This window comes from Musa acuminata, chromosome BXJ3-9, assembly GCF_036884655.1.
Source record: "Musa acuminata AAA Group cultivar baxijiao chromosome BXJ3-9, Cavendish_Baxijiao_AAA, whole genome shotgun sequence".
Taxonomy (NCBI): domain Eukaryota; kingdom Viridiplantae; phylum Streptophyta; class Magnoliopsida; order Zingiberales; family Musaceae; genus Musa; species Musa acuminata.
The window spans coordinates 33,853,834-33,879,177 of record NC_088357.1 but is presented as its reverse complement, the minus strand read 5'-3'; the positions used below and the strand labels follow the sequence as shown (position 1 = coordinate 33,879,177).

Below are 25,344 nucleotides of genomic sequence, written 5' to 3'. Positions count from 1 at the left end.
GGGTGAATGATCAATCAAATGCTTCCAATGGGCTACTAAAACTAAGGACCACCTCTCCTCCTCTAGTATGGTACCTTGACAAGAGCCTCGATTGCTCTCTAGGCTCATTCCTCTCTCTCGTTTGGGATGATTTGTTAACATATTTATCTTTTTATCCTTCTTGTAAATAACATAGAAGAGTCTTCGAATGAGATCTCTGTGAGGAATAAAGAACAAAGTCAGATATCGAAGACAAATAAAACAATCTAGTATTCGTAGATTGTTGGGCTCCACTAATCGAGGAAACTACCCTCGAAGGGATAGCCTCCCTCCCTCACAATAACAACTGTAGCCTCTTTAGAGGAGAAGTGGGGTCGAACCAAGGGAGTGAGAAATGGTGACTAGCCCAAATCCGAAAAAGATGATAAAAATGGTCTGGAGAGTCAAGTTGGCAATAAGCATGAAGAAGATAAAAATGGATAACCCTGTTTCACAAGGGTCGTGTTATGTGAAGGTTTGACTAGGGAAGTGAAGTGGCAACCTCTGGTTGGCCATTGAAGTTTGGTCGATAGGATACGAAGATGGATAGCCCTGTTTCACAACGACTGCTCTCACTCGATCACAGATGACAACTCGTCATCCTCTTCGAAGCAGTCAATACTACCGACCCCATAGGCCGAGTGCCCACTTCCTAAGGCTTTAATGTGGTCTTTGGTGATCTCTCGTGCTTTGAACTCTGAAACAGTTTTTCTTGTGGATTCGGCACCGATCCTCTGCAACACAGAGTACCGTCAAGTGCATCATGTACAAGGTTGGAATAAAATTTCTGAAAGAATAATAATCTGATTTCAAAGCATCATGTAAGTCAAGATTGCAAGCCAAGAAAGATAACTGGCTCTCTCCACTATGTAGCAAACTTCTGTTTCGACTGAAGACAAAAATAGTTCATAGTTGCATACCTTGAGATCTACACGGTTGATGTTGTCCACATACACTAGATTATCAAAACTGCAGCTGCATGCGTCAGAAAGATTATACATACAATATGAAAGATTCCGTAGTAGCTGAAAGTCCGAGGGCATCATCTAATTGCGACATCCAATGCCAAAGTGGAGATTCCGTAGTAGCTGAAAGTCCAAGGGCATCATCTACTTGTGATATCCAACTCCAAAGTGGAGATTCTGTAGTAGCTGAAAGTCCGAGGGCATCATCTAGTTGCGATATCCTACTCCAAAGTGGAACCTCCTTGCATTTTTATCATTAAATGCATACTCAAGGCGGAGAGGCCCCAACGGTGAATCCACACGAATACCAATCCCATAACCGAAACCACTGCCTGGCTTCCCCCGTGCCCCAGCCGGATCACCTGTACAACACGAGGGTCAGCAAGCGAGATAGCAATATTAATTTTTCCATTCTTATGTATTTACCAAATCACTGGAAATATCATATCTACCTACACACAGTATACTGCATTAAATGGAACTTAATTGACTCCTACTTTCCTCCAGGAAGCAAATCATAAGGTAGGAGGCTTTTTGGACCTTGCTTGATTTATCATCAGAATATACTTATGATATATTACTGAACCCTTCAAATGTAGAAGAGAAGTTTAAATTTCTTAGTCGTAGACTTACCAGGCACCGTAGGACCTGAACCAAGATCACTTCCATAGTCTCCAAACAGCACACCTTCCAGTGGCCCATACTACAAACAAGAATAGAAAAAAGTTGATGCAAGAATGTGAAGATGAGACTTGCGATTAGAATTGACAAACACAACAGCTACGAGGGTTGTCCGAGGGTCCCAGAGACTGCTATGAATCACATTCAAACTTTGTGACAGAAATAACACCAAAGGTGTATCTTATCATTTTGAGGTTCAAGCAATCAAAAGAGGTTAACTTCCAAACAATGGATGTTTTTAGATGAGGTATGCACTCTCTTTAATTTCTCGCTGCAATCTTAAGTTGTTGGCATCTTTGCTTCCAGGCAACTAGATGGCTTGGGCAGACTTGAATCACTTTGTCTACCAAATTCTGAGTGTTGTGGCAGCAGCCAAAGTTGGTGTATCAGTTCTAAAGGCAGTCAGCAGAAGCAAAAAGGCTCAAGTGATTTAATATCCAACTATACCCCATCAAGATTATTCCTCTACGTCAACATTGTAACAGATGCTGTAAGATATTAAACATTAAAGCTGTCATGGTATTGGGAGAGACAAGTATGAAGAATGTTTTAGCAATGTTACAAGTTATATATGAACCTAAACTTGCAATGGGGCAGACACAAGCCATAGATACCAACTAGTACCTAATTATTTCCATATTTCTTATAATTGAAATGGTCACTTAAATAGTATTAAAATACAAGTGATTTAAGCAGATATAATACTTTCCTATTAATGCTTCTCCATTATTCTATTCCAGTTAATGGCTCACAATTACATTGAAAGTACATTATAGAATAAACAAAACTCAAAACTTACCATGCCAAAGGAGATTTCTCCACTGCCAACAGCATATGAACGGCCAGAACCTACTGCACCTTCTTCATAACCTCTTACGCTGTTTGTCCCACCAATAGCAAATGCTTCATGAGGAGAAAACTTGCCAAACACATGGCCTCCAGAAACACTGTGATCCACAGAAGCAGGTTAGTATTTTTATATGTATGGAGTTGTTTGTGCATGGAATGTAGTAGCAAAATCAGCTGAATGTTTTATAATTAACAGAGTCAGAAAGAATTAGATGTACATCAAAAAGGTTGCCATATACTAACTACACTATCTCCTATTTCTTACTTATGAGATGAAAATCATAAAAGAAAAAAGGGGTTCATAAATAAGGAATGTGGCATGCTGTATAGGAATTTTTAACAAACATACCTGTAGTTGATGAGATCACTTCCATTTCCTTTTCTAGTGGTTAAAATATAGATGTTCAATCATCTAAGTGATGCAACTTAACAATGACCACAAAAAGTAAAGGCATGACTTGAGATCCTTAGCAGCTAGCATGAAGTACTGAAATATGATCCATCAAAGTTGTCATCTATGAATCATCTTCACCCTAGTTGTCTCATGGGAGCCATTAACTCTTACCAATGCAGTTGCTTAAATGTTCATTAGAATTGAACCATTCAAAGCATTCAAATCCATATTAGACATCTGAGATCAAGCAAACACATTTATTTATAAAGATCTTACATGCTAAAATTGCTTGAATGCCGACCAATAGGCGTCTGAACCATAAATTCTAAACCTATGCTTATGTTATTTCCTTTTTTTATTAGTAAAAGAATTTTGTTCTCATGGACCACCATTGTTGCTGTTACCATCCCAAGTGCACAAGCACACATAGAGCACTGTGTCATGAACCACAGCAGAAGTTAATATATGAAGTTAATATGGTTAAAGGGAAAAGGCAAGGATACCTTTGCTTGCATTACCTCATCGATTACCTTTGCTTGCATTTCCTCATCTAAGTAAAATGACAGTTCATAAGTTCTAAACAATGTGCTATCACTTGTAATAATGATTTTCTAATTAAGATATTAAGATGTGGGTTACAGGATACAGGGTTAAAGTCACTAGTTTTCAACCCACTGACAGGCTTTAGACTATACCTTTTTTCCCTATCTTATTATAATATAAGGGCTTTCAACATCTTTCTCATCATCAGATAAAAAAAAATCTTTATTTTTCTATGCTAGTAAAGCACATCATTGACCTATCTTCCCACCTTAGGAGAATATGCATACTCTTTTTGAATCCTTTAAATGTACATTTATTTTTCTTTTCTGCATGAGTATAAATTTTCTTGCCTTTTCAGGTCAATCATTTGATGCACTGAGTTGTACTTTAAATAATGTGTCCCGCACAAAGCACAAACATGAATATGGAACATTGATCATCTCCCAAGTCCACAAAAGAAAATATGATAATGTTTTCTGGTCATTAGAACATTGACTGTGTTTGTTAATTCCTACTCAAGCATTTTAATATAGGTTATGTTCAGTGATTTAAAAAGGCGCTCGGGCACTCGCCTAGGCGCTCGAGCCTCATTTCCAGGCGGCGCGCTTCAAAGAGGCACCGCCTGGGCGCTCGCTCGAGCCCAGGCGTCGGGCACTTCGGGCGAGCGCCTGGGTTAAACCAGGCGACCGAACCAGCGTTTGAGGTTTGGTTAGATCTCCGGTGCTTTAGTTGGTTCAAACGAACCAACTAAAGCACCGATATCAGCGTGACTTCCCCAACCCTAGCCATGCTCGCCGTTCACGCGACTACCGCAGCTGCTCGCTGTCGCCGCTCACCACTCTCGCTGCCGCTGCTCACCGCTACCGCTGTCGCTCCCACTGTCGCCGCTCCCGCTCCTGTTGTCGCTGCTACCGTTGCCACTGTCTCCGCTCGCCGCTTCCGCTCCCGCTCCCACTGTTCGCTGCTACCGTTGCCACTGTCTCCGCTCGTCGCTTCCACTCCCTCTCCCGTTGCTCGCTGCTGCCGGTGCCACTGTCGCCGCTTGCCGCTCTCGCTATCGTTGCTCGCTGTTGCCGCTGCTACTGTCATCGCTCGCAGTTGCCGCTCCCGCTCTTCTCAGTCAACACCCTCGGTCTTCCGACTCTTCCCTTACACTCTTCTCCTCTTTCGATAGTATAATGTTAACAGTATACTATATACTAGTAATAGTATTTGTATTTATTAGATTAATTTAATAACATATTTTTATTTAAAAATATAAATAATTATATTTATTAATTATATTATATATTTTTATATTTTAGCGCCTCACTTCGCTCGGGCAAGCGCCTAGCGCCTCGGGCATTTTTGAACCTTGGCGCCTAGCACTTTTTAAATCACTGGTTATGTCTGACTTGCACAAGGTATGAATAATAAATTCTAGATTTGTAAAGAACTTTTTCAAATAGTTGTGGCTTCTATCAGATGACCCCAAAATCCAATCCATAAATATGATGGAATGAATTAAAAGCACAAGAGAAAGAGCATGAATAGGCAACCTTATTTCACAAGCCCAATTGTTTTAAGTCCAACATTCCTAAAAATGAAGTTCCACATAAGAATAACAAAAACCCCACTTGCCATATGTTACACAATATATTCCACTTATCAAAATAGTCAAACATTCCTCAAAAACCAAAAGTCACTATGATTATATTGAACTACTTGATTGATCTTAATCAGTTTAAAGTAGTTCACACACCACCATTTAGCCATTGCAGGCTTCCTGTTCACATTCACAGGGTGTATGTCAGTCCAAGTATGAATATTACTTACAAGGAGTGTATCATGAGATGTACAAGTATAATAAACATTCCTCATGGCAAAACTGCATATAGATTTTGCTCAAGTAATTATATATTCAAGTTGTGGCCCAAAAAAGTAATTGTAAAGCTTCTGAAAATACTATCCATTCCTGTAGTTATAAGAAAACAAATCACCATCCAAAAATAGAAATTTTCTGGCTTTCCACAGTCACAACGTACATTCACTCATATTCATCTTATATCAACAATATTCATAGTGCTAAAATATCACTAAAGAGTCATACCTAAGCATAAGGCGTGCAGGCCCAAGTTCATAGCCTTGTCTAGCACGAGCACTGACCCTGTTGAAATACAGCCACTCGGGAAGGAAGGGAAGTCCTTGTTCCATGTTGAGCACAAACTGGAAGTAAAATGACAATGGAAGATCAAATAACAATCAGGCCAATGAAATCATCTAACATAATTAAATTAAAGGCTAAAAGAAGACCGACCATTGAGGAGCTACGATCACCAGAATCTGTATAGACACTTTCCAACTTTGCAATCAGCATTTCATCATAAGCATTGCCACTGAAATATCATGTGAACAAAAATATAAGATTCCAAAACACTTAACTACAAAGTGTACAACAATATACAAAGAAATTGCAGCATATTTATTAAACACTGAGGCTCAGATTGCCACTGAGAGGTAAATGAAGAACTAGATACCTAGCAGTTAATGGGTTGCTGTAGAAGTCTTTTATAATGGGTTCACCTTTATCATCACGAGCACCAGCACGCTAACACAGTATAAATTGCAATATACATTAGGGAGCAGAAATAAAAGTACAAACAAGAGAAAAGACGAGTGAATCAAGAATTACATACTAAGATCTTAAATTTTGTTGACATCATAAGATCTTAGCTTTTGCTTCTCTCTTATAAATGGTAGAAATTCAAGTTGCCTTATGCTACGTAAGTTAAACTTGATGTGATCGTCATAATTCCCCTGTATATCGGATGGTATAAAAGTCCATGTGGTGCCAGGCTCTTCATGCAACAAATATGATGAACTGTTAAACCAACCAAAAAATTGGAAAAACCCAGCTGAACTGGAGGATCTAGTTAAGTTTGGTTCGGCTATTTTCTTTAAGATTGGATCAGTTTCAATTTCAGCTTAACTGGAGCATTTGTTAATGCCACCGTGCCACAACACGTCAACACTTTGCAAATTTTCCATTCCAAGAAATATATTGAGAGATGAGATGAGGTCATCAATCCAAGAGCAGAAGCTCAATGAGGTCGTCAGAATGCTGCCATGACTTCTTTAATGCTAAAAATTTTGCTCTCATCTTCTAGTGCCTAGACTAATAAAAAATAATAAAGATTTGGCATAGGGTAAGTATCTAATTTCTTGGATAATAAAATCTGACTAATGAATTCAACCAAGTGATCTGTGCAGTTCAGTTGGTTTTTCAGTTACTTGAACCAGTTTCAGGTTGTGTGATTGGAAAACTGAAACGGTTTATTTGGTGCAAAGCTCTCATGGATTCCCGAGCAGAAAAATACACCACTGCATGTATGACACCAGAGCATCAGTCATTGATATTATACAATGTAGAAACATTGATGCCAAAGAAAAGCACAATTTGGACAGTGTTAGTGGTGCCTGTGAAGCCTGAGATCCCACATCAGATAAAAGAATCCTACTAATCCAAGTGAACCAAACAAAGGCATCAGTAATTAAGTGAAAGAGGTTAAAAAATCCCAAAAATAATCCATACTGGATATAAGAAATTATGAATATTAAAAAATATTAGAACAGTAACTCTAGCGTATTCAAATCATGATGAGGATCAAGGAGTTATAATCCAGTTTCCATGTGGATGATAAATATCTTGGAAGCAAATCATATAGTTCCAGTGTCTTTAGAAAACTTACTGGTAAACAGTTTATGTTTCAGACACAATAAAATTAATTTTCAGATCATACAGACTGATATCATTAGTGCGCTTACTACTTGATGTTCAGATCACTTACCCATGGACAGTAATGGCAATTTTGCCATTTCATATTAATTATCTAGACTATTGTCTTTTCAAACTTACAAGCAAACACAAGTACATGAAATTCCAAATGAGAAGTTGTAAAACTATTTTCCCATGTTCAGGAAATCTGGAGGTTCAACATTGCAATAGTAAAAATGTGAATTTTTCCATATCCTGATGACAACAAAGGGACATATGTTGTACAAACACCAAATACAAGTACTATTACCAAATTATATAATCCATATCAAGGTTCGTGATTTCATACCATACCGGAGTATCGAGTTCAGCTCGGTACAGTATGGTATGAGTATACCAAGCGATATGCTCTGGCATACTACTCGACGTATATATATATATATATATATATATATATATATATATATATATATCAAAAAAGTTAAAAAAAAAGGGGGGACAACGTTGAGGCGACGTCGCGTCGTTTCTTCTCCCCACGTGGGGAGAAGAAAACCTCGAAACCTCGGTGACATCGCCGAGGTTTCTTCTCCCCGTGCGGATTAGGAGAAGTCGCCGACGTTGCCGAGGTTTCTTCTCCCCACGCAGAGGCTTCTTCTCCCCACGCCGAGGCTTCTTCCCATGTGGATTAGAAGTCGTCGACGACGTCGAGGCCTCGTCGCCTCAGACGAGGAGGCAACATCTCATTTGCAACATCCAGTTTGTGAGGGCGACGATAGATCAGGATCATCGAGGGAGAGCGACGCCGGATCTCTAGGTTCTCCCTTTTCTTCTCCCTCTTCTTCCTTCTCCCTAGGCTAATACCGCCTGGTAGCAGCCGGCGACGGTTGAAATCGACTATCACCATCTGATTTGGGGTAGTAATGGGACGAAAACAGCCCCAATCGATGGTACCGCCCAGTAGCGGTCCGTGTACCGGTCTATTGGCAGACCGGTATGTACCGCCCAGTATGGGCAGTATCATTCGAAATTAAAAACTCTAATCCAAATATCCATATAACACAATATGTATATATACATCAGTTATACATGTATCAGACAAATAAATAAATGGTGTCATATGCAGCAGGCTAGTACCAGAAACGAACAATAGGATCTAAACTATATACCTGATAAATAAGACCAACGGTACCACTCCACTTTGGTCTAAAAGGTCGACTGTATTCAATTCCAGCAGTAACTCGTCCAATGGTTAGGCCACCATGATCAGATTGATTATTTCCATGTACTAGTGTTCCAGGAGTCCGAGAATTCTGATAACAAGAAGGAAAGATGATTGATTGTCAAAAACATATATCTAATCGATATAATTACCTGAACCATGATTGTCCTGGATGTTCTTTTATTGTCTGCATTTATCCACGGATCAGTATAATTTATGCGAAATATCGAGTCGATTTGCCCCCTTTCTAGTGAAAGATTGAGCTTTTGGTTCCTCCCAAATAGATTTCTATGAGAATAAGCAAAGCTGCAACAAAATGAAAAAATAGAACAGCAGATCATATGGATTCAATTTGACAAAGTCTGGAGGTCAATTGAGACTGTAAACAAATTTAATTAATTTCAAGGCTGTACCATCTACTTTGGGAATATTTCAATAATACTATGCATGTATGATAAATCATTAGCCGCTTGCTTGCTTAACCACTTATGCATGACCATCCAAGTAGAGGTAATTCAACAGTACATACACTAACAAACTACAATAGCACTGTCTTCTTATCACAATTTTTACACATGTACTTTTTTGTAAATAAATGTAAGGATCTCATCAATTCACATTTGCTAGTAAAGGCTTATTTAAAATAATCAAATAGAAAACATGATTGACGTTAATACATGCCTAACATCTTAGCACAACTAATAATAATGACTCTATCAAGGAAGAGTTTGGCTTTGAATAAATGTTAAATCAAGTATTCAAAATAAAAAATTAACATAAATGCTGTTTTATCTCTTCCTTCCTAACATGCAAATAAGAGTTATGTAATATAAATTAATAACTACTATGGTCATTTGCTATGACAAAGCTTTCAACCAAAAGTATCTATATTTCCATACAAATAGTTGATTTCAGGCTCATTTTGAAATACCAAAAATACTTCAAAATCATGGTTCCCCTTACTGGTCCATACCAATGTACCAACCAACTCTCGGTACGATACATATCAAGCTGTACCAAGTGTACCAACACAGTACGAAGGGACATACTAATGTACTACCTATCCCAGTCCTCAGTCGAATTGGTACATACTGCCCGTACAGAGCAGTATGCCTCGGTACGACAAACCTTGTTCAAAAGACCTTGAAACATACCATATAACAATAGAGAAACACATGGCCAATAGATATTGCCACCAAGGTTCGCCGTACCGTACCGTACCGGCATTTCGACACGGGCTCGGTACCGGTATGGTACGGTATACCGCTCGGTACACCCAGGTGTACCGAGCACTGTAGCAGTGCTACAGTGCTACAGTGCACTGCTACAGTGCTCGGTACGGGCGGACCGGTACAGGGCGGTCCGCGTACCGCTAGCCTGTCGGACCGGTACATACCGCCCGTACCGGGCGGTACAGTCCGGTACGGCAAACCTTGATTGCCACATAGCAAAGGAATAAGAAAAACTACATTACCAAATATATTTAGGCTGTGAGAATAATGAAGAGGCAAAGAATATTTTTGAAGAACTTAAGAATTAAAAAACAAAGCATCAAAACCTTAAAACTACAAGAGCATAATACCTGAGCTTTGAGAAGCAGAGAAGTTCAACATCCATGGATTTTAATTGTTCTAAAATATATTTGATTACACAGTGTACTGAGGTAAATTCATGCACTTACATAGCTGATGGCACTACAAGCATAGGGATCATTGACTTCATGGTTGATGTCATGCAAAAAGCAAGAAAAATAGTTCATTGGTGAATAAAACAAGGTAATAAACATTACCTGCCGATCAGTCCTGAAAGGGGTCCACTTGTTATCCTACACATACCACCAAGTAATTATTGCTACCATTATGCGCATTGTTGTAGAACCAAATTCAAATGAATACTTCCCCTTAACATCACTTACCCACTTGAAATTCCACCACCTGCAGAGAAACCACCACTAGGACGTTCTACAAGATTCATAACTAAATCAACCTTCCGTGGATCTAATTCAAAATAAGAGTATAATTAGTTAGGGTCCATTGAGATAGAAGACAACCAAAGCTAACACTAGCACCACAATTCTGTATTTAGCAAGTATTTGAAAAATAAGTAAACAGCATTATTTTTTTTTAATTAAGTGAAGCAAAAAAGGTCATATTATTTATATTCTGGGTAAAACATGAGAAAAGATGTCAAAAATTTCTATAAAGAACAAAGAAGAGCTAGAAAATAAAATTTACAAAATATATTGATAGTTAAAAGAAAAAAACAATACAACTTGATAACCGACAATACTCTGGAATTCTTAAGTTATTAAAGTAGCATGACCATTGTAGAAATTGCAAAAAGAAAATATGATAAATCATAAAAAATTTGGTTTGATATTAATGTGACATAAAAAAAATAAACATCTTCCAGTAACAGAGAGTGTCAAATACTTGCAGTAGGCTGTGGAATAATTGTAACATCTTCCATTATTCCCATTGTTAATATCGTCTCAACATCTCTTTTTCCCTGTAACCTACTGTATACCTGTTTAGGCAATGTTGAACAGAAAATATGAAATAGTCAAGAAGACATTATAAATCCATTACAAATCCTAGTCGTTGCTGCTAATAGAACTCAAGAGTCTCTTTAAGAAAAAATACCAAGATTTGCTTTCTGTCAAGTTTGTTATCTGACAATTACTCACAAATGTAATGAACATATAAAAGGGTGCACGATCTGTTTGACATCTTAGACGTAGTAATTTTATCAGACAATAATGTACTTCATAATTTCTTCACACAAACATGCAGTAACATCAATCCAGCATTGCAGTGATTTCAATAAGAGATAACATGCAGTACTGCCCCAGAGAAGTAAAAGCATAGAACACTGATGTGCACTATGTACCAGCTTATGTAAAGAATGAAGGCTCAACTGTCTCTGGTCATATGGCCTTTGAAATTGTCAAGATGCGGCAGGTGTCCATTCAACAACATAATAAAGATCACATCGGCCCTTAGCCTAATTTCTGGACTACACTTTGACTCCTGGAGACCCAAGATGGGCCCAATAAGCTCTACCAATGAGCTACTGCCACGTCCTCCGAAAAACTTCTAGTCTGTCACAGCAGATTAGCTTGCACCATAAAATGTGCATGTTCATTGGGACCAAGAGGCATAATATGACATGGCCTTTACAATGGCACATGCATAGCATGTAATATGCTAACCTAAAGTTTGCATGTGTATAAGTTCACTAAAAAGTTATTATCATATGTTACTCTTCCATAATCATCTATTTTCTTTCAATGATATAATTGTCTACTCAATAATGTTGCATATAATAAAAGACATTAATTTAGAACATGAAACACGATCTAGTGCCTTATTTGATTAAATTATCAGCCAAATGCAGAATAAGGCTCCGACTGAATTTATTTCATTGCACTAACTTTCCAATAACACAAATTGTGAGATTTATTTTTTCTGAGCAAAAAGCAAAGGCCTAAGAAAGATAATAATAATAATAATAAAGTGAATGCACATCAAAAGTTGTAGACCAAAATATACAAAACCATAAATGCAGCCATATTTTGACCTGCCCTTTTTTTGTTATGAGCTGTTGAAGTATAGTTTCCTGTTTTGTTTTCCCTTCAGTTGGTTCACCTCTGAATTAATTATCAAGAAAAGGAAAAAAAACAATTATCAGGAGATAAAAAATTAAGTTGTTCCTACGGTATTTAGGTTCTAAATTCATTCAATGGTAGGTTTCTTACGTTTTTCTATCAAGAAAACGAATGGTGATGTTATTGACCTCAGCTTCTGAAATTTCTAACCTAATTATCCCTCCTGAAAGGATCTCAGCATATGATACCTGCAAAAACAATTAAATTGTGATTATCAGGTTAATATGTTCATCAGAGCATTGACATAAGCCTTACTTTGTGATATTATTAATTGCATATAACTCTATATAACAAAAGAAAAACCATCAGGTGAGTTGACTTCACCAACCAATCCAGTTAGCCCACGTTCTTGATACCACCCATTAATGGAATTGATCACTTGATCTAAATGCCTTATGTTTACAATTTGTCCTGCATAACTTGACAAAAACATGGCACATTAATAATTTAGAACTTTAGTTAGATAAAAGTAAATGGAGCAAAAAGAAAAGTACAATCCACTAAATATTACAAAGCCTGCCATCGATCACTTGTATTACAAACCACTAGCGTAATAATGAATCTCAACCTAATTAATATTAAGATGGTTCACATGCAAATGCAAAAATTTACAAGATATTAGTATAAACATCACATAGTCATATCAACTTGTAAAACCTCAGGTGTTAGACATGCCAAATTTAGATATAATTTCAAGCAGCATCAACACATCAAATGAATGGAGAGGGGACGAGGCCAAACGTCATGGATCATCATTGTAGTGAATAATGGACAAGCTGGAGATAATGCGGGACATAGCCCTAAAAGAATATTAATATAGTACATAAAGAAACATACAAGTAAAATTCATCGTAACCTTTCTAACAATCACTGATAATATACGTGAACCTTGACCAAAAATTTGCAATTCGATACATCCTTCTGTCTAGCATTTTATAGCAATATAAACTGGCTCTTTAAAACTATATTCTCAAGGTGCATTTAAGTCGCTCTGAATCATGTCCAAACAAATGCAACATCTGCAGGTAGTGGCAAGATAACCCCCATAAAGATGAGACTACATCAAGAACCTACCATATCCATCACGAAAAGCATCTTCCAAAATCTTTGAAGGGAGGACATTTGCACCCTCACAAATCAATCCTCGGAATTCCTGATTAGGTTCTACCTGGTAAAAAATACATATCATGCTAGACTTCATTAACCATGCAGTGCACTGATGAACTAACATTGACCTAAAAGGAAAATTGAATGAAAATTTTGTACAACAAAATTGTTTAGGAAAAGTTAAAGCAAGATGTCAATAAGAACAAACCCAGTACCACTACACAAATTCATGTTCAAGTTGAGAAAAACAGTCAGTCCTCAGTGATTATTTCTTATAAACAGGATACTACTGAAAATGGTAAAAATTATAAAAATGAGTTTGTTTTTGCTATCAACCAGAATGTGAAGTTGTAAACATGCACTTCACTATTTTGGGCTTTTGGCAACAATATGTCTTCATTTTAGTTTCACTGAGGGTCACATATTCAATCAGCTCTGGATCCTATGATTATACATGGAACGATGTCCATGAATGATTGGTGATAGGAATCTAATAACAAACAAGCAAAGAAAACTTTACAACTACAACGATAATAATAATGTCTAAAACTTCCTAACATGTTAGCTCTTGATGGCACCCGGATGATGAAAGTAAAAACAAATGTTGATTGAAATGGTAGGACTATAGGAACATAATTTTGGCAATTGATTAGAAATTAAGTAATTTTCAAATGCGATGAAATATGTTTATAGTGTCTTGGGTAAAAACAAAGACATATTTATGCAACTAGTAAGGTTTTTCATTGATAAAATTAATCGGAAGCAGGTACAAATAGGAACCATTGCAGCAATCAACAAATGAAAATCTGTTTTTTTTCCCATAAATGTCCTCTTTTTCCTTTTATATCGGAACCCAAATTAATCAAGAAATACCATTGATTTGGATCTTTACCTGAAAGACCAGCCGGATACCGTCCCTGGTGTCGAAGGCAACAGGCATGCACAAGGAAAACAACCCGGTTTGGATGACCCTGTGGACGTCTTCCTGCACCTCTCGCACCGTGAGCGCCGAATTGGGCCGGCAGGACTTGAGCGCTCCTGCGGCGGCCGCCTCCAGATCGGCCTTCTCCAGCATCTCCCCATCCTTGTTCCGTATCAGAACCTCGCTGATGAGCACCCGCTCCTCGTCCTCCCTCCCGTGCCGCCGGGGGTTCGGCTCCGCCTCCGGCCGTGCCATGGCGAGCGACGACAAGCACAGCAACGGAGGGTGCGGCCATTTATTCGGAAGCGAGGTGAGGAATCTGTGGATCGCCTCTTTGGCCCGGTCGAGGTGGAAGGAGAGGGTGTGACGCGCGAAAAGAGAGGAGTGGAGGAGTGGGCGGAATGACGGGGGCCACGACGAGGCCGCAGGAATCTTGATGGAGGAGGAGACGAATCGTATGCCTTCGTTTCTCACCATGATCGAGGCGAGGAGAAGAGGGAGGGCGAGAGAGCGGAGCCGAGTGCTAAAACCCTAGGAGACCGCCATCACCGGCATCCGGCGTTTTGTGGTTCGAGGGTTCCACGGTCCACTGAAAACTGTACGGTTCGGTTGAACCGGATGGAGATTAGATCGGCTCAAACGGATGACCGGTTAATACGGTCTCCTTGTTTCCATTAATTCATCAAAATAATAACTCACATTACACGTACGAGAATTACTTGTAAAACTACAAAACTCGTTTGTGCCTTAAAGTAGAACTTGAATCATTCAATTCTTTTCATAACAAGTGGTCTTTTTTTCTTGAAAAAACTTCTTAATGATTAAAGCACAAGTCAAAAAAAAATTAAAATTTCGAGTTTAATAATGAGTGATCTTTTTTTTTTTCTCAACTAAAGAATAAGTTAATGATCAAAGTAGTTAAAGGACCAGAATTTCGAGTGTCTATGTAAATTGATAATTAAATTTCTTTGTGTGTTCTCTCCCCTATCCGTTCAGTCAATTTTCTGGACCAACTTAATGATGAGATGATTAGTTTGGTGGAACGACTATTCATTAAAAGTTTGAGGGTGTTCTCGTGCGCTGATAGTTATTAAATGATTAGATGATCAATTTATATTGCTAACTTAAAAAATTAGTTTATGTGGTATGCAGAGTTAGATTATGCGATCTTTGGGATTTTTTTTAATTGAATAAGATATATTATTGAACAGATGAAAAGTTATAATTAATAAAAAAAATTATATTATAATAAAATTTCTTAAATGATGTTATTGATAGGAGAAACTCTCCTAATTACTAATAGGAGAAACTCTCCTATATTATAATAGAATCCTCTGCTCTTACCTGTATATAGATAGGACCTCTAGCGATTAAACGGGCATGGTTACACTGTGTGACGTGATGGACATGGACATGAACATGGGACATGGATACATGATAATCATTAAGAGATTACGATTCATCGCTTATCCTCATTGTCCCTAATCTATCAATCTAAATGATCTTATGAAAAGATAGGAAGAAAAGAGAATGAGAGTCTAGTTCTCCTTCCGGATTGATAGTGGTTTTTGGATTCAAAAACGATGCTCCTACAGAAATGATAAAGTTCTTTTCAGATAGCATTGAAAGGTACACGTCATAAATTTGATTTATTATTATTTGATTTCAATTCTGACATTAAATATTTTTACGTAACATATAGCATATAATTAATTTTATATTTACAATTAGTATCAGAGTTTAGTTTCTTAAAATCAAATACCTTAAATCTATTATTTTCTTATTTACAATGCATGAATGATCCTTATATATTGTCAATCTAAATTCCTATCTAGTCAATCCTGTTGTCTTCTTACGGGTGACATGAGATTTGATTTTTGTATCATGAAATTCGATGATCACGTGATAGCGATGGCTGTGCATCACCATCCAACCGCACCGACTATAGCAGCACTGTTGCGTGTGGCCCTCTGTGGTAGATCTATTAGCCGCATATAGGTGGCCACACAAGTGATGAGTCGCATGTCATGATTGATTATGCATCACGGTAGCCACACCGACAACAACCGCAAACTGAGCGTTGGGCCAATCACACACGCGACGACCATGTACAAACAATAACCGTGCCCAAGCTTTAGCCATGCACAGGCAAAGGCCATGCCCAGAGAGTGATTGCACGTCGGGTTGGAAGTACAGGCGAAGGTCACATCGACGGCAATCGCACAAGCGATGCGACAGATTAGGATTTTATCAAATTATAATTTTGCCCTTTCTTTTGAGATTAGGGTTTCTCAATCAAATTATAATTATGCCCTTCTATATTTTATTAATATCATCTAGTATTTTGTCCTTCTTTTTAGAATAGCAAAATTATAGTTTTATCCTTATGAAATTGAGAATTTTTAATTCATATCCTCAATTATATAATTAATTAATATGATTTTTTTATTGTGATTGAATTTAATCATGATATATTTCGGTTATTTGATTGGATTTAGTTTTGATCAAATGTGAAAAATTTTAAAATTCTGATCTATTTTGACCTTGATCATTTTTTATTTTTAACTTACTTAATTGGGTTGATGCTTAGCCCAATTTTGGGCTTGTCCAATTAAATAAAATTGATTCGTTTAATTTAAGATTTTATACGAAAATAAAAAATATAAATTATGGTTTCTTTTATAGTTTTATCATATGACTTATTGATTGTATTTTGCATGTGGTAAATAAAATTCAATTATTATTATTGGATATTTATTTAGTTATTCAAATATATATATTTAAAATTATAAAATAATATTTATCTTTCACATGAAGACATGATTTATATTTTATCATGATTACAGTTAACATATGAGTTTTTTCTTTTACTGATTAATTTTAATACTTATTATAGTTGTTCTATTATCATTGAACTCATCTCCCTAAGTTCTAATTGATTGTTAGTTATTAAGGTGGCCTAGGATGATAAGCTTATGGGATACGAATTACAATAAAAGTCTTATCATTTATAGAATATTTTAAACTATATTTTATATTACTATAATGATCTTTTAGCCACTAAAGTAGCCTAGACCAATAACTTATAAAATTATATTAAAGAACTAGTTTTAAATAATATTAAAGAAATAATATTCACAATATCACACATAATTAAAAGATTTAGATAATCTCAAAGGATAATCTATTTTAAATAATTATGTGATTAGGTAGGATAATACTGGTTTAGAAATCCTTACAGTTTAGGATTATATACTGAAAGGTAGCAATACTATTCCACAAGGATTATATCAGTTCTCTATAGATACTGTTAAGTGTTAATATTTCACTTAAATATGAAATATAAATGATATTAATAGTTCATCATATCTTAGAAATTTAAATTATTAATGTTATTCTATATTTTACAGTAATATTTCCTTCCATACATTCTAATGCTTCCAACACCTTTGTACTCTCTGGATCAAATTATTCATAATAGTTAGAGTATGCCCAATTCATATTAGGTGTATTAGATTGTGATTTAGCATTACTCATTGAAAAGCTCGCAAACTTGACTAATGAAAATACTATAAAACATATTAATAAAATAAATACTTAGAAAATATCTAATAAGTTTTATTTAATGTTTATAAAAATAATGATTGTAAATAATATAATGACTTTATTACTGATTATAACTAGTGTATGAAAATATTTAAGGGCTATTAAAGATAGATTCAAATATATTGATAAGTTATTGGCTAATGCATTAATAAAAGAACTTACTATAGCTTAGTATGATAGCACTCGAGGGATTCAGGATTACATTCTCAACATGACTAACAAAGTTACGAAACTTAAAATATTAAGTATGAATGTTGATAAGTCTTTCCTTATACAGTTCATTCTTAATTCTCTTCCTCCTCAATTTAACTCATTTGAGATTCACTATAATACAAATAAGGATAAGTGGGATATGAATAAACTGACTAATATGTGTGTTCAGGAAGAATTAAGATTAAGGCATGAAAACTCTCATAATATTATAACTACTACTCAAGGAGCTAATAACAAGAAAAGAAAGTCGATGCGTCATCCATCAAATAAATTTGTTAGGGACTGAAAATGTTAAACAGATTAATAAAAAAAAACTTCTATAATAAAGTATTTTTCTTTTATAGTAAGAAAAGACATGTGAAGAATGACCATATTAAATATAAAACTTGGTTCAAAATGAAAGGTATAAACTTGACCTTTGTATGTTTCAAATCAAACATTATAGAAATTTCTTCTAATACTTGGTGGATTTATTTTAGTGCTTCAACTCATATTACTAATAATATGCATGGATTTTTTTAATCTAGAAACTAAAAAAATATAAAAGATTCATCATTATGGAAAATTATCTCAAAGTGAAAGTGGTATCAATGGAAATTTATCGCCTACGCCTAGAGACGAGTCATCCGATGGATCTTACTAACACATATTATATTCCTACTATTTCTAAAAAATTAATTTTTTATTTAGAATTGATGAGTTAGGATATTGTATTTATTTTAATAATGATAAACTCAGTATATTTTATTATTCAATAAAAATTATTTCTAGAATTTAATGTAATGGTTTATATAAAATTAATTTGAATCTAGAGTTTACAAAGATATTATTGACCTTGCAATCAAAATATTAGATTGACTCGTAGTTTCAGTAATATAAAATCTTTTATATTATGGTATAGACGATTGTGATATATCTTCAAGGAAAGAATTAAAAAATTAGTGAAAAATAATATTTTAAAAAATTTAGACTTCACTAATTTTGAAAGGCTTTGCCATGGTGGGTCTTTTAATTGAAATGCATCATTCCACAATATTAGTACTTGCTCTACATGGTTAATGATGCACACAAATATAATATTATTAAGCTATGCATCTCTTTTATGCGGATCATTATTATCATTCGCTCTTCTAGTCATTACATTTTGAAAAAATATTGATATTTTTTGTAAAGGTAATAATTTCTTAATTAAGCCAGCAGGCATAGCTATCAGCTTTGACAATATTTTGATGCGGTTGTAGCGAGTAATGAGAACAAAAGGTTTAATAAAGAGTGTTTGCATAGATTACATTAAGGAAAAACAAACTAAGCATATAAAGAAAAATATCATAAGAAGTAAAGAACTCCTTGAGATTAATTATATTGATATCTACGGACCACTTTATATTCCCTGTTTAAAGGTATTTCATCACATTTATAGATGATCTATCTAGATATGACAATATAATACATAAAAAGTTTCAAGCTGTTAATACTCTTAAAGTATACATAAATAAGGTTGAGAGATAATTAGATAGAAAAGTTAAAATTATCAAATCTAATAGAGGTGGTGAATTTTATGACAGATATAATAAACCCAATCAGAATATTGATCCTTTAGGTAGATTCTTAAAAAAATGAGATATTTATGCTCAATATGTCTTACCAAGTGTGTCATAGTAGAATGACATTGCTGAAAGGCAAAATAGTACTCTTATAGGCATGATCAACTAAGCTATTTCTTTGTCCCTAAATCAATATCGGGTAAAGCTCTTAGGACAACTATGTATATATTAATAGGGTTCCTAGTAAGTTAGTTCCACCAACTTCATTTGAGTCATGGACTAGTAAAAAACTTAATTTAAGACATTTATATATTTGGGAATGTCGCACAAAGATAAGAGTATTCACTCTACATGAAAAGAAATTTGATCCAAGAATTATTTTTAGTATTTTATTAGTTATCTAGAAAAATTCAAGGGATATAGATTTTATTTTCCTAATTATAGTATGAGGATAGTAAAATTTGATAATGTAATATTCCTAAAAAATGACGAAATCAGTGAGAGTGAAAAATTTTGAAAGATCAATTTTGATATTAAGGAGATATAAGTTCATTCTCTTTTATCATCTCCTATTCGAGAGATTATCGTTATTTAAATTATTGAGAGAATTAATGAGAGTGAATAATAAAATAATATCGATGCACTCACACATGATATTGATGCCGCCTCTAATGATCTTATTGAACAACCATAATCCATAGTTTTGAACTCACACTTAATTAAAATTATTTAATTTTACTATTCTATTTATATTTATGTTTATGCATATTATGGTTGAATATAATAATAAGATTGTCTTGACTAGACAAATTATAGAGGTTATTATGGACTATATTAGAAAAGGTTAATAATATTATGGTATATAGAAGGGAGTATAACATTGATGATATACGACCGCTATAATTCATATTGGCAGTTTGACTTAATGTAGTATTATTATGCTTATTGGACTTATTAGCTTGTTTTAAAATTCATGGCCATGTGTAAAATACTTTTAAAATTTTTTTAAAATCCATTTAGGTAAAATTATTTTCAAATAAATTTTATTTTATTTATTTTGATTTTAATTTATTTTTATGTCTTATCAATTAATAGCCAAGTGGGAAAATATTATATTATGTAACCCTTTTTAATTGAATAAGATATGTTATAAAATTGATTGAATTTTAATGAGAGTTATAGAGAAAGGAAGTCTATATTATGGTAGGATTCCTTAGGATATGCCTTTGATAGGATAATTACTTATCCTAGACTCTCTGCTCTCGCTTATATATAAACAATATTAAATTTCAGATTTGGATGATGAAATCAATTGAAAGTAGCAAGTGGGACCTAATTGAAGCACCCGAGGGTATTATATCCATCAGTTGCAAGTGAATTTTCAAAAAGATCGAAGTAGATCAAAAAGTAGAGACCTAGAAAACAAGGCTAGTAGCTAAAGGATATCATCAAAGGCAATGTGTTGACTATGATGAAACCTTCTCACTCGTAGTCATGCTAAAATCCATTTGAATTCTATTGGCTATTGCAGCACACTATGATTATGAGATCTGGTAGATGGTTGTAACAACCGTGTTCCTCAATGACAAACTCGAGGTAAAAGTGTATATAATACAACCTGAGGGATTCGTATCCAAGGATTGTCCAAATAAGATATGTAGGTTGAATCTCGTATTTTGATGATAAAACCAATTAATAATTGTATTTATGTTTTAATCTGCATTTTGAGTGGCGCAGGATGCTTCGATCAGGATGAGACAATTAAAGCAGGAAAAATCATGTTGTGCCGGAGGAACATGTTAGAAGATTAGACGTCGGGCCGGTGGATCGGTCGACGTATCGATAAAAGGCTTCGGGTCGTGGACTCGGGCATCGGGCCAAGAAGAGCGGGTATTGAACCAAGGATATCAGAGTTGCGGAGTCAACTGGCCGATTGGGCAATAGGCCGCAAGAGAAGACGATGCGCCGAAGAATCGGACGAAGCGTCGAGGGACTAATGACATACCAGACAACTTGGTTAATTGCTTAAGAATAATTGTCTCAATCGAAGTTTTGTTTTACATGTGCAGGATTAACTACGATGGATGTAAGACATGCAGCAGCAGTTGCGTCGGAGTCAAGACTATGATCACGTTGGGAGTTCGAGAGTTCGACGAAAGTCCGGACAGTCGTTGGAGGTTCTACGGGAACAAATCCGAGAAGTCCAGGAGCTTGCCAAAAGAAGCTTATCGGAACTCGCCAAGTGGATCATCGCAAGTCCAGGAGTTTGCCGGAAGTCCGTCGGAGCATCGTCGGAGGTTCGTCAGATGTTCGCCGGAAGCTCACCAGAAGAAGCGATTGATGCACCGAAGCAAGCTGTAGTAAATGTCTTAAGAATTATCGTAGTTAGCATGTAGATTAAGTTAGGAATGGGAGGTGATCCCATTAACTTAATCTGGGGGCAATTGGGCCATTGACAGACCCAAATTGGGCTGAATGGATCAACCCATTCGGACAAAAATTCCTAATAGGCGGTGGCACCGCTAGGGTCAGCAGTGGCATCGCCTGGGAGAGGGTCTCCCAGGAAAGCTGGGCGGTGCAACCGCCCCAGGCAAGTAGTGGCACTGCTTGGGCTCAATCTTCGAGCGAGACTAGGCGGTGCAACCGCCCTTGACAAGCGGTGGCACCGCCAGGGCTCAGTCTCCGAGCGAGACTGGGCAGTGCAACCGCCCTTGTCAGGCGATGGCACCGCCCAGAGGCTCAGTCTCCGAGTTTTGCCAAGCGGTGCAACCGTCCCTGACAAGCAGTGGCACCGCCCAGAGGCTCAGTCTCCGAGCTCTGCTAGGCGGTGCAACCGCCCCAGTCAGGCGGTGCAACCACCAGACCCCGAAATTCCGGGAGATGACAGTTTTGAGCTCGGAATTCAAACTGGTTTAGAGCCTATAAATACCCCTCCCATCCCTGGGTAAAAAACACAAGCACAGAGAGATTAAAAGAGAGAAAACGCTGCTGCAATCTCTAGAATTTCCCTCCTCTAGCTTAAGTGTTAGAATTATGTTTAAGAGAGGAGAGTGAGTGTTAGAACCCTTGCAGATTCTAAACTTGGGGTTGATCTCTTTAGGGGATCGGCCTCCTTGGAACTCTATAGGGGTTCCTTCCTCCAAGTTGCTGCTCAAAGGCTGCAGAAAAGATTCATCTATTGCTTATCAAAAGAGGAGGAATACATGGCTATTTATAGGGCTTCTAAACCCTAACTCCTAATAGGATTCCTACTTAAGACTCCTACTTCTAACCATCTCCTAATAGGACTCCTACTTAAGACTCCTATTCCCTTACAACTCCTAATTCTTCTCTAAGAAGCAACCTCCTAACCCTAGCCGGCCTCTTCACCTCTTTAATAGGGGTCGACTTAGGTAGGTTTTACATGAATGTCCCTCTCAATTAGGACTCTTCTAGCTAGAGTCCTAACAGACCCGTCCTCTTCAAATCAGCCTTGTCCTCAAGGCTGAGATTCCATGAACTCAGGGAACCGGGTCTTCAGCTCCTCATATGGTTCCCATGTGGCGTCTTCAAGTGGTAGATTATTTCAATGCACTAGTACTTCAGTAGAGGGATGTCGGTGACGTATCATGATCCTGCGATCGAGGATGGCTTGTGGTTGGGCTTGAATAACTCCATCCTCAGTTGTGTTGGGCAGTTGGATCTGGGGTGACTCGTGTTCTTCCAATTTGGGCTTCAGGCATGATACGTGGAAGACAAGGTGAATTTTGGCATCCTTAGGTAATTTAAGTCTATGCGCCACGGCTCCAATACGCTCTGTGATCTAATAGGGCCCATAAAAACTTGGGGATAGCTTCATGGAGGCTCGGGTGTTGATGGAGAGTAGCTTGTATGGTTGTAGGCGAAGATAAACCCAATCTCCTACTGAAAATTCTCTTTCACTTCGTCGTGTGTCGGCTTGCTGCTTCATTCTGGCTTGAGCGGTAGAGAGATTATTTTTTAACAGTTGTAAGAGTTTGTCCCTATCAATCAATTCTTGGTCGACCTAATCTACCTTGGCCGAGCCAATTACATACTTTAGAATCACAAGGGCTGGTTGACCATATAATGCTTCATAAGGGGCACATTTTGTAGATGAATGATATATAGTATTATACCACCATTCGGCCTAGAGAAGCCATTTCGCCCACTCATTTGGTCGGTCGCTAGCGAAACACCGAAGGTACGTCTCTAAGCACCTATTTACCACCTTTGTTTGGCCGTCAGTTTGTGGATGATACGCTGTGCTCATCTTGAGTTTGGTGCCTTGTAACTGAAATAAATCGGTCCAAAATTTACTAGTGAAGATCATGTCACAATCACTTACGATGGACCTTGGCATCCCATGCAGTTTAATAATATTTTCTATGAAAATCTGGGCAATACTAGCAGCAGTGTAGGGATTTCTCACAGCACAAAAATGAGCATATTTCGTAAGTCGATCAAATACCACGAGAATCATACTTTTATCTTTGGAAGGTGGCAGCCCTTCAATGAAGTCCATGGAAATATCAGTCCACACTGAGTCCGGTATGGGTAGTGGTTGTAGCTTCCCTGGATTTGCCACAATTTCACCCTTGTGCTGTTGACATACATCACATTGTGCCACATATTCAGCAATAATTTTTTTCATCCCTCTCCAATAAAAAATTTGCTTCACTCTTTTGTAGGTTCTTAGGAATCCAGAGTGCCCTGCTGAAGGTATGAAGTGCATTTCATGCATGATGATTGTGATGTAAGGAGAGTCAGGTATAAGCACAATGCGACCTTTGTAGCGTAGATCCCTAGAATCCCAAGTGTAGTGGGCTATTGCACTTGGATCCTCCTCCAATTTTTTTATGATGTTGCTGATCTCTGGATCCTTCTTACATTCTTCCCTAATGTCCTCGAGGAGACCGGTGGTAGGAAGGGGGATGGCTGAAACCTTAGCTTGCTCAGGTAGCCGTGAGAGTGCATCTGCAACAACGTTTTCTTTCCCCTTTTTGTAAATAATTTCATAATCAAATCTAAGAAGTTTGGTTACCCATTTTTGCTGCTCAGGGGATGATATCTTTTGCTCCAAAAAGTACTTGTGGCTTTTATGGTCAGTTTTAATTTGAAATCGTCGGCCGATCAGGTAGGGTCTCCACCTCGTTACTGCGTGTACAATGGCAAGCATCTCCTTATCATATACTGACATGTTTTGATGGGAGGGAGATAATGCCTTGCTAGTGTATGCGAGTGGTTAACCATTTTGCATGAGAATGGCTCCAATTCCGACTCCAGATGCGTCGCCCTTAATGATGAAGGGTCTATTGAAATCTGGTAGCGCAAGCACCGGCGTTGTTGTCATGGCTGCTTTAAGTTTGTTGAAGGTAGCGGAGGCCTTGTTCGACCATTGGAAAGCATCTTTTTTCAGTAGAGAAGTGAGTGGTGCACTGATCTTCCCATAGTCCTTAACAAATTTTCGGTAGTAGCCCGTTAGTCCAAGGAACCCACGCAGTAATTTCACATTTGTAGGTTTCGGCCAGCCTTGCATTACCTCAATTTTTGTTGGGTCTACCGCCACTCCTTCTTCTGATATTATATGCCCAAGGTACTCTACTTTTTGTTGGAGAAAGCTGCACTTTGGTTACTTAACAAAAAGAGTATTCTCCCGAAGGATCATCAAAATAATCCATAAATGCTGAAAGTGAGTCTCAAGAGAAGGGCTATAAACAAGAATATCATCGAAAAATACCAGTACAAATTTACGAAGAAAGCTCCAAAAAATATCGTTCATGAGACTTTGAAAGGTTGAAGGAGCATTAGTGAGTCCAAACGGCATTACCAAGAATTCATAATGGCCATCATGTGTGCGAAATG

At 36.9% G+C, this 25,344-nt stretch overlaps 1 protein-coding gene across 2 annotated transcripts; it reads right to left on the bottom strand.

Annotated features, from left to right (window-relative positions):
- Positions 1 to 840: 840 nt before the first annotated feature.
- LOC103998380 (outer envelope protein 80, chloroplastic) lies at positions 841 to 14,669 on the bottom strand. 2 transcript variants are annotated; one of them, XM_009419842.3, is made up of 16 exons: positions 14,090 to 14,669; positions 13,165 to 13,258; positions 12,419 to 12,501; positions 12,181 to 12,278; positions 12,003 to 12,072; positions 10,856 to 10,949; positions 10,339 to 10,420; positions 10,213 to 10,248; positions 8,576 to 8,729; positions 8,371 to 8,514; positions 5,967 to 6,037; positions 5,747 to 5,825; positions 5,540 to 5,655; positions 2,464 to 2,611; positions 1,617 to 1,686; positions 841 to 1,345 (listed from the first exon to the last, which is right to left on the bottom strand). In XM_009419842.3, the coding sequence occupies exons 1-16, from the start codon at positions 14,594 to 14,596 to the stop codon at positions 1,191 to 1,193; spliced, it is 2,001 nt and encodes a 666-aa protein (XP_009418117.2). In that variant the 5' UTR covers positions 14,597 to 14,669; the 3' UTR covers positions 841 to 1,190. The 2 variants fall into 2 exon arrangements, with proteins under 2 accessions (XP_009418117.2, XP_018674107.2); XM_018818562.2 differs by lacking the exon at positions 13,165 to 13,258 and having other exon boundaries at positions 12,419 to 12,509; positions 14,090 to 14,429.
- Positions 14,670 to 25,344: the final 10,675 nt, after the last annotated feature.